General features: G+C 53.4%; 2 protein-coding genes across 2 annotated transcripts in view; both read left to right on the plus strand.

The window, feature by feature from the left end:
- UNC93A (unc-93 homolog A (C. elegans)) overlaps window positions 1-1,225 on the plus strand; it is a 49,355-nt gene extending 48,130 nt beyond the window's left edge. The window contains exon 11 of the mRNA XM_021085956.1: window positions 901-1,225. Coding sequence (XP_020941615.1) covers window positions 901-941 — 41 coding nt within the window. The 3' untranslated portion in view covers window positions 942-1,225. The remainder of the gene's footprint in view (window positions 1-900) is intronic.
- On the plus strand, window positions 5,430-8,971 carry TTLL2 (tubulin tyrosine ligase like 2). Its single transcript, XM_021073678.1, is given in 7 exon segments — window positions 5,430-5,919; window positions 5,922-6,108; window positions 6,110-6,539; window positions 6,542-6,618; window positions 6,620-6,789; window positions 6,951-7,193; window positions 7,196-8,971. Coding segments are annotated over 7 exon segments (1,416 nt in total). The 5' UTR covers window positions 5,430-5,699; the 3' UTR covers window positions 7,285-8,971.

Genomic DNA, 9,445 nt, shown 5'->3' on the forward strand with positions numbered 1-9,445 from the left:
GGGTTTGTGCAGGGCTCAGCCTCGCCGGACAGGCAAGGCCCCCGGGGGCATCCCACAGGATAAGGGGTGGTCCGGCTGACTCCCCTGCCCCGCCGCCCCACGTGCCCAGCAGCACCATCAGGGTGTGGGAAGGGGAGACTTCCCCCAAAAGCCAGGAGAGCGTGGCCAGGGCCGAACCCCACTCCCAGAGGCTGTGAAACCCCAGAACCCTGTGCCTGGAAGTGGCTCCTGCAGGGTCGGGCTGCTCCAGCTGCTGCTCGTGCCCCGGGCAAGTCAGCCGTGCTGGACCCACGGAAGACGCGGCACTCCTTGGAAACGTGTGTCTTGGGCAGCATGTTACAGGTTACCCGGGCCTTGGCGCCTCTGGCTCTCACACAGCTTAGCTGAACCCGCAGTGCGGCCTGCTGCATTTTCTGTCCAGATGAGGGCTTGCACCTTAGGAACATTCCTGTGGGTTTTCTGCACACGCAGGGAGGATGTGACGTCCGGGGCTGCGGGGTCACAGGCCAGAGCTCAAGCGCCGTGCTGGGTGCCACGCCCTGACCCGGAGCTGAGGACTCAACGGAGGCAGAGCACCTGTGGCCAGGGGACCCCTCTCTTGGGGCGGGGGTCTGGGGAGCAGTTTCCTACGGAGGCTGACCTGGATCCCCAGGAATGCCTGTGGGCAAGGAGCAGCCTCAGCGTCTGCAGGGGAGGGGCCCCCACCTGTCAAGGACAGGCCGCTCCAGGTGCCCCTTGCCCACCTCTCCTGAAGCCCGCAGCCTCCCACCTGCGGCGCTTTGGAGATGCCAGCGGGAGAGTGTGACGTTATCAATATGACGGCAGGTACATTGTCATTTTAGGCAGTGACCTTGGGAGGTTTACGTACTATTAATAGAATAATCCTTTAACACATTTCAGGGCCGGTCATGAGGGTCCATGCATCTGCCCAGTGGAGCTGACACCTGTGGTTCCAGATAAAGTCGGCCGGCTGCGCAGAGAATGTTTAATAGCTTCTCTGCAGAACGTCTGCGGACACTCCGAGATCACTCTGCCAATGGAGCCATTTGGTCTCAGTTCAAGCTTAAAGTTCTTAACGTTCAGACAATGAAGAGGACAGGTGTCTCAGCTTCTGCCCTGGGTGAGCGGTAAAGAGTCTTAAACAATGAACAACAATACATTTTTATGATCTATGTATTTGTATTTCACGTATTTGTATAACATTACACATTCTGTCGCCTATTTATTTATGTCATGTAATTTAATATTTTTGCTTTCTAGGGCCACATGTGTGACATATGGAAGCTCCCAGGCCAGGGGCCAAACTGGAGCTGCAGCTGCCGGCCTCCGCCACAGCCACAGCCATACGGGATCCTTAACCCACTGAGCAAGGTCAGGGATTGAACCCACGTCCTCATGGATACTAGTTGGGTTCATTACCACTGAGCCACCAGGGTAACTCCTCTCTTGCCTTTTTAAGCTGACAGCAGTGTGTCCAATGTAATATTTTAAAGTATATATTAGAAGCATCGATTAATTCGAATTGGCAGGACTCCTCACCTGTACGTAAAATATCCCAGACTGCTATAATTTTGTAAGTTATTTGCATCTTTAACTTCATTGTATTATCAGTCATTTCATCGGTTCTCTCCCCCGTACATCTCTGTGTTACAGGCTAGAAATTCAAATTCCTAAATATTTATATAGTTAGTTATCAATCAAGCACTTGGCCACTTGGGTGAAGCAGCAAAGATCTAATGTTTATCTGGTAAAATGTCCAGTTCTGTAGTTTTATTTTAACTGGGATTAGAATTTTCCACTGAGTTTTGGGTTGGGGGCCAAGAGGGTTGAGACTGCTGTATCGTCCCCTGGTTTCCAAGCAGACATAGGATGCTAGAAAAAGGAGGGGAGATTTTAGGCAGAAATGAGCAAAGGCATAGGAATCAGATACACAATCTGTGCTTAACAGTGCTTCTCTGTGGTTGAAATGAAGAAAAAAGGTCAATCTATGACCCAAAGGCTGAGCCACACGTTGGGCTCCTTGGCAGCCCTTGGGTCTCTGCTCACATGGAGCCGGAGCCCCCACTGGCCGGGTCCTGCCTCTTGTCCCAACCCTCCAGGGGCAGAGGGCTTCTTCCCCCACCTGCGAAGGCCAAGGAAGAAATTATTCCATTATTATTTCATTATAGGGTTCACCTTATTAGAAAAATCTCGAGTTCCCGTTGTGGCTCAGTGGTTAACAAACCTAACTGGCATCCACGAGGATGCAGGTTCCATCCCTGGCCTCGATCAGTGGGTTAAGGATCCGGCGTTGCCATGAGCTGTGGTGTAAGTCACAGACGTGGCTTGGATTCCACCTTGCTGTGGCTGAGGTATAGGCTGGTGGCTGTAGCTCCAATTGGACCCCTAGCCTGGGAACCTCCATGTGCTGCAGGTGCGGCCCTAAAATGAGAGAAAGACAAAAAAAAAAAAAAAAAAGAAAATCTCCACGGACACCTTCACCTTCAGACACGAGGGACTCTCCTGGGGGGACAGGGACTGACTCAGGTCAGGACCGAGGCCCTGCCGCTTCGGAGCAAAAATCTGAAGGCATTTTGCTTTTATTTCTTTTCCATCGAGTCCATCTTTGCCCCAAGCAAATGTCACCACCATGCTTAGCATATCGGGGAAGCTGCATCAGCTTTAAAAAGAGCCCAATCTTTAAAAATAATAATAATAAAATAGATTTTACATAATAAAAAAATTAAAATAGCCCACTCTCCTTTCCAGGTGAGGGGTGGACGCCATGAGAAGTGTCACGGTAGTGTCCCTGCTGGATGGAGAAGGGCCCTTGGCTGGCCCTGCCCCTCGGCCCACAGCCCTCCTCCCACACAAGGACCTCAGACTTCGTCCCCATCCTGCTCTTAATCGCTACACCCCTGGCCCATATGCTTTTCTTAACAGAACTACTTGCTGATGTTGGCACCTGTAAGTCGGGCCCGGGCGGGAGGAGGGCATTTCAGCAGCTCCGGAAGAACTTTATTGAGAAGTCTGGTTTCTCAGGGAAATTTTCATAGGAGAGGGGATACTTAGCTGAAATGGGGCCCGAGGCCAGTGGGTACCCTGCAGGAGCAGCCCGCCAGGCCCCGGGCCTCCGAGGATGCCCCTCCCCATCCAGGATGAGCCGCCGGCCTTCTGGGCTCCAGGAAGGAGGACACGCAGGCTGGCAGACCTGTCTGGGGGCAGCCTCTCCCGTGTCTGTTCCTGTGCAGTGCAAGGGAGGCGGGCTCCTGTCCTGAGCGCTGATCCCAGGTGAGACAGGCCCGCGCAGGACCTCGCCTCTTTCCAGGCCAGGAGAGCTCTACTCCCGGGGGCAGGAGGCGGAGCTCGCCAGAAACCGGACGGGGCTCCGCCTGGTCTGTGCGATCCAGGGTTTTTTAGGCTGGTTCGTGAAATGCTAACCAGTGTCAGCACATTTGGAGAGGGTGCCACCATCAAACAAGTTGGGGAGATAGCGGAATAGAGACTTATTTTCTTTTGGGCTGCACCTTGGGTGTGTAGAAATTCCCGGGCTGGGGTTGATTCCAAGCTGCGGCTGCCGGCCTACACCACAGCCACAGCCACCCCAGATCCGAGCCGCATCTGTAACCTACCCTGCAGCTCACAGCAACGCCGGATCCATAACCCACTGAGCGAGGCCAGAATTGAACCCACAACCTCAGGGACACTGTGTCGGCTTCTTAACCCACATGAGCCGCAACAGGAACTCCCAAGAAACATTTTTAACTTCATTTAAACCAGCTTCCATAATTATCTGACCCCACCTCCCCCACCCCCATCCCCACGCACGCGCACACAACACGCTGCTTAAAATACAGGTTAATTCCATTGGACAGTCTGAAAACATCACAATAAATGGCAAAGATCCAATTTTATTTATTTATTTATTTGCTTCTTCTTTTTTTTTTTTTTTTTTTGGCTTTTTTTAGGGTGGCACCCAAGCCTTATGGAGGTTCCCAGGCTAAGGGTCAAATCAGAGCTGTAGCCGCCGGCCTACACCATAGCCACAGCAACACCGGATCCTTAACCCACTGAGCGAGGCCAGGGATCGAACCGGCCACCTCATGGATTATAGTCGGGTTCGTTAACCGCTGAGCCACGACTACAGCAACTCCCAAGACTGAATTTTTTACCTGAAGTACAGTTAAATCACACTGTTGAGTTAGCTTCACGCGTGCAGCCCAGTGATACCCATGCAGCTACTTTCGCTTGTCGGTTATTACAAGTCACGGAGCAGAGCTCCCGGGCCGTGTTGTTCACTAAGACGGACGTTTTCGGCCACCCTCCAGGTGCATGACCTCTGTCTGGTCCTGGTCAGGGCGGTGAGGACCCGGGGGCGCACGCTCCTCTCGCTGCTGCTCTTGCTCACAGCTCTTTAGACGCCTCGGGGGACCCCGACCTGGCCTGCTGAGCCCTCAGCTCTGCGGCGGCCGCTCGCTACAGGTGGCTTCAGACTGGGAAACGGGTTCCCTCCTCCGGGACCCTCCCCCGTGCAGAAAAAGGTGGGTGAGCAAGCCGGGCGCCCCCTGCCCCCTTCCTTCCTTATCCAAACTGGCCTCCCGGAGAGTTCCATACATGTCACAATTACTCCTTCTGTGTCCATTGGAATCTCCCAAACACGACAGAGCTGCCATCGACTGAGGTATTTATGTCGCCTTCTGAGAGCAACTACGCATGAGCAAGGCAAACACTGTGGAAGCAACGAGTCGCAATCCACTGTCGAATCCCTGAGCCTGGGATTCCTGGGGAGCCCGTTGTTTCGGGAGTCGGAAGATTGACCTGTTCCCCCGAGAGGCTCCGATGACGTTCACCCTGTTTCCGGGTCCTCGTGACACATGACGCCACGGCATCAGTTTCGATATTTCTCAACCGTGATCTTGTTTTTTCCTTCTTTGAAAGTTCAGAAAAATGTTGAACCTGCTTTTCTTATAAAATGTGAGGCATAATCCTCAGTCATTGTCACTGCATAATGAGTTTTTAAAAACTCATATTTTCCTTTCCAGCTCTTTCTTGTAAATGGCCACGTATTTGAACAAACCAGGCCTCTGAAAACCCCAGGGCCTGGGGCTATGAGGTAGGCACTAGGGGCCGTCACAGGGCCTGGCCCATGCTCCTTAAACTTCCCAATCCAATAAGACCCTTGCTAATTACGTAGAACCATCGTTTCCAGCTTTTATTTTTATTTTATTTTTTTTGCTTTTCAGGGCTGCACCAGCAGCATATCGGAGTTCCCAGGCTGAGGGTTAAACTGGAGCTGCAGCCACCGGCCTACACCATAGCCACAGCAGCTTGGGATCCGAGCGGCGTCTGTGACCTACACCACAGCCACAGCCACTCAGATCCGAACCACAGCTGTGACCTACACCATAGCTCACAGCAAACACCAGATCCTTAACCCTTTGAGCGAGGCCAGGGATCAAGCGTGCATCCTCATGGACACTAGTCAGGTTCATTAACCCTGAGCCACAACAGGAACTCCTACGAGGTGACCTGTTTCTATAGTAACAGCAGAGCTGGGCACCTTTGGAAAGGGACTGGGTAGCAGGGAAGGCACAGACCACGTGGCCAACCTCATGACATGCTCTCTCGGGTGAAAGCTCCCTCTCGGGCCAGCCTCTCACGCTTGCCTTTCCGATCATCCATTTCTAGAAAAGGAAGCCCCCTCCCCCACCCCACCCCCCATGGCAGACGGTGAGGCTCTGGGGGCCGTCCTGAAGCCGCTGGTGGTCTGGGTCAATGAGAGCACCCCGGAGGTGGTGCAGGGCGTCCTCCCAGAGTGCGGCTGGGACAAGTTCGATAAGTGGGAGCAGAGCAGGGAGAACTGGAACCTGTACGTGTGGGCATCCTCGTTCCGCATGGCCGAGCACGCCCACATCAAGCCCTGGCAGGGCCTGAACCACTACTGGGCACCACCGAGCTCACCAGGAGGGACCACTTGGCCAAACAGATGAAGCACATGGAGCGGCTGTACGGCTCCCCCCTCTACGAGTTCCTGCCCCTGACGTGCGTCATGCCCACTGACTACGGCAAGCGTGTGGCCCGGTACTTCATGGAGAAGCAGGTGCTGGGCGCCCAGCGCAGCTACTGGATTTAAGGCTGCCCTGCTGTCTCAAGGGAGCGGAATAATCATTTTCAGTGACAGCAAAGACTTGATCTCTGCGGAAACCTCCGTGATGCAGAAGTACATCTGGCACCCTCTGCTCGTGGGATGGTACAAATGTGACCTCCGCGTCCACGTTCGTGTCACTGGCTTTAAGCCGCTGACCATCTCTGTCTACCGGGAAGGGCTGGTGCGCTTTGCCACGGAGAAGTTTGACCTCAGTAACTTGCAGAACCGTTACGCCCACCTGACCGCCAGCAGCATCAGTCAGTCTGGGGCCTCGTATGAGCAGGTCAAGGAGGTGGGCGGCAGCGGCTGCAAGTGGACCCTCAGCCGCTGCTTCTTGTACCTGTGCAGCTGCGGTGTGGACCGCCGGCCTCCGTGGCCGAAAATCAGCCACGTGGTAATACTCACCATGCTGTGGCCATCGCGCCCTCGGCCCCCTTCTCGGCCAAGCTCTTCGAGTTCTTTGGATTGGATATTCTGATTGGTGACAACTTGGTGGCTGTTAGAGGTCAGCTGCCGCCCGGCCATGTCCCTGGCCTGTCCAACAGACGTCTCGGTGAAGAGGAAACTTATCCACGACACCACTGAGCTGATCCACCTGCATGCCCTCAGGAACGAGAGAAAGGAGAGCCGTCGGGGGGCGGGGGGCAAATGGAAGTTCCCGTGTCTCCTTGGCTCGTAGAGATGAAGGGCGTCAGGCAGCACCTGCAGCCCTCTGCCCTACGAGTCTCTCTCACAATTCGCCAGCAGACAAACACTTCATAAGGAAGGATCGGCTGCAAAGAAAGCAGTAAGAATGTGCCCTGGAAATGAACACACCTCCCAGCCCAGAGGAAGAGGGACCAGGAAGAAGAATGCTCTCGTAGCAACAAGCGAGCCTCCCAAAGCCAGGGCCAGGCACCCGGCCCACACGGCGTTCCTCCCCGCGTGTCGCTTGTACTGACCTGCAGCTGCAAGGCCGGCGTCTCCCTGTGCGTCCAGCCCAACAGCCTGGTGCCCGACCTCCAGGCAGGCAACCCTGTTCTCATTTTCCCCTTCAGTGAAGCGACTTTTGGAGCTTCCAGGGATGGTTGAATGTCAAAAGAGCAATCCTAGAGCTCCAGAAACTAATATATCAGCGACACTCCCAAGTGGCAGGAAAGAAAATAAAACGAACGTAACAGGCATTTTTTTTTGAAGCCAGGGTCCCTGTCCTGGGGCAGCCGGCGGCTCCGTCCTGCGTCCCAGTGAGGCCCTGGGACAGAGGTGAGGGTCTGTGCATTAACACGACAGCTGGCAAAACAGAGCCCCTGCTGGGCTTGCATCTCTTCACTGGCGTGCTGGCTCAGGTCTCGTAAGCCACGTGCCCTTACCTGCTCTTGGTTACAGTTACCCTGTGCGTTTTTAACGGAAAAAGATTATTATAAATTCTTTTAAAATGGAGGTGAAAACTTGTAAATCAACCATAGTAGAACAAATAAAAACCTCCCGCTGTATGGCGCAGGGAACTCTATCTAGTCACTTGTGAGGGAACAGGATAGCAGATAATGTGGGACAAGTGATATGTATATAGACGTATGACGGGGTCACTTTGCTGTGCGATGGAAATGGACAGAACATCGTAAATCAACTAAAATGGAAAAAATAAGATAAAAAAACTTTAAAGTTAAAAAAAATTGTACTGAACACCATACCGGAAAAGCCAGGGGTTACCTTTCTTTTTTAATGGACCATATTTTGTTCACAATATTTTTGTCAACGAACATCAGTCCCCTGACTGAAGTGAGTGACTTCCTGGCAAATACCCAAGTGACTGTGCCGTTCATGAATCCTGGGCCCTCAATCCGACACTGGGCTGGAGCGCTTCCCACGGCCCGGGCGGGGGAGGGGGACATCCGCCGAGTTTGACGGCGGCCCCGCTCCACCAGCTTTGTCACTGTTGGGTTCCCCTCCCGGCCTACAGTGTCAGAACCTTCCAAATCGGGGACGTTAGCACCGGCCAGCGAGGAAAGAGAGGAGAGCCAGCGTTTACCACAAACTGCCTGCTGAGGAGCCAGAGCCTCAGGTCATGTGCTGTACGTTGCGTTCCTATAAAGTGCTCGGAGCTGGAATCCGCAGAAACAGAAAGGAGAGTGGCGGTTTCCAGGGGTTGGGGAAGTGAGGCGTGACAGCTCATGGCACAGGCTTTCCTCGTGGGGGTGAGAGGACGTGCTGGAACTGAATGGGATGCTTTGGAAGTACGTACCTGATCTAAATGTCACGAATGCTGCGTTTTGTGTGGTGCTTCCTTTACCTCAATAAAAAAAGGTAAAGCGAGACTACACTGTGAGCAGCGATGCAGAGCGGGCGGTGCAATGACAAAGCGCACATTTCAAAGGCGTTACATCCATCCACGGCAAGGTAAGTCTCGCTCCCTGCCATTGCGGTGCACATGGAGGGGCTTCTGAAACGCTAATAAAGCTTTATTGCTTGACCTGATGGTGCAGAAAAACAGGGAAGAGAGAAAAAAGTTCCAGCAAGTGTAGGCTTGAGGCTGTAATGTGTCTTTTATGAGTTGCCTGTTTCTAGGCCTTTATACGTTTATGCTTCCACCTCCCACCTGGTTCCAGGATTTAAAGGAGGCAAGAACATGAGCACATCAAGGTGAGTCTGATCTTACCTGTCGGCTGTTCCGAGGCTACAGTATCTGGTAAGTAGAAGAAGGTGCCTCTTCCACAAATGCCGGGGCATTTGAGTCTAGATCATGCAACATCCATCACAAGAAAACCACAGATTCGATCTCATCCCGCTTCAGTGGTTGGTTTTTTTGGTTTGTTTTTGTCTTTTGTCTTTTTTCTTTTGGGGGCCACACCTGGGGCATATGGAGGTTCCCAGGCTAGGGGTCTAATCGGAGCTATTGCTGCGGGCTTACACCACAGCCACAGCAACACAGGACCCCAGTCATGTCTGAGACCTACACCACAGCTCACAGCAACGCTGGATCCTTAACCCACTGAGCGAGGTCAGGGCTCGAACCTGAAACCTCATGGTGCCTAGTCAGATTCGTTTCCACTGTGCCACGACGGGAACTCCGTCCTGCAGTGTTTTAAACGATCACGTCTTTATCACGAGCCAGGTTTTTGCATTCGAGTTGATCTAGTGTTGTGTCCGTTTCTGCTGTACCGCATGTGGCCCAGTCCGCATAGATACGCATTTTTTTCTCTTACTATCTCGCATCATATTTTACCCCGAGACTGGATAGCGTTCCCTGTGCTGTACAGCAGGGACCCTTGCCCGTCCATTCTAAATGCCATCCTTTGCATCTACCAACCCCGAACTTCCCGTCCCTCCCACCCCCACCCC

Source organism: Sus scrofa, chromosome 1, assembly GCF_000003025.6.
Source record: "Sus scrofa isolate TJ Tabasco breed Duroc chromosome 1, Sscrofa11.1, whole genome shotgun sequence".
Classification (NCBI taxonomy): domain Eukaryota; kingdom Metazoa; phylum Chordata; class Mammalia; order Artiodactyla; family Suidae; genus Sus; species Sus scrofa.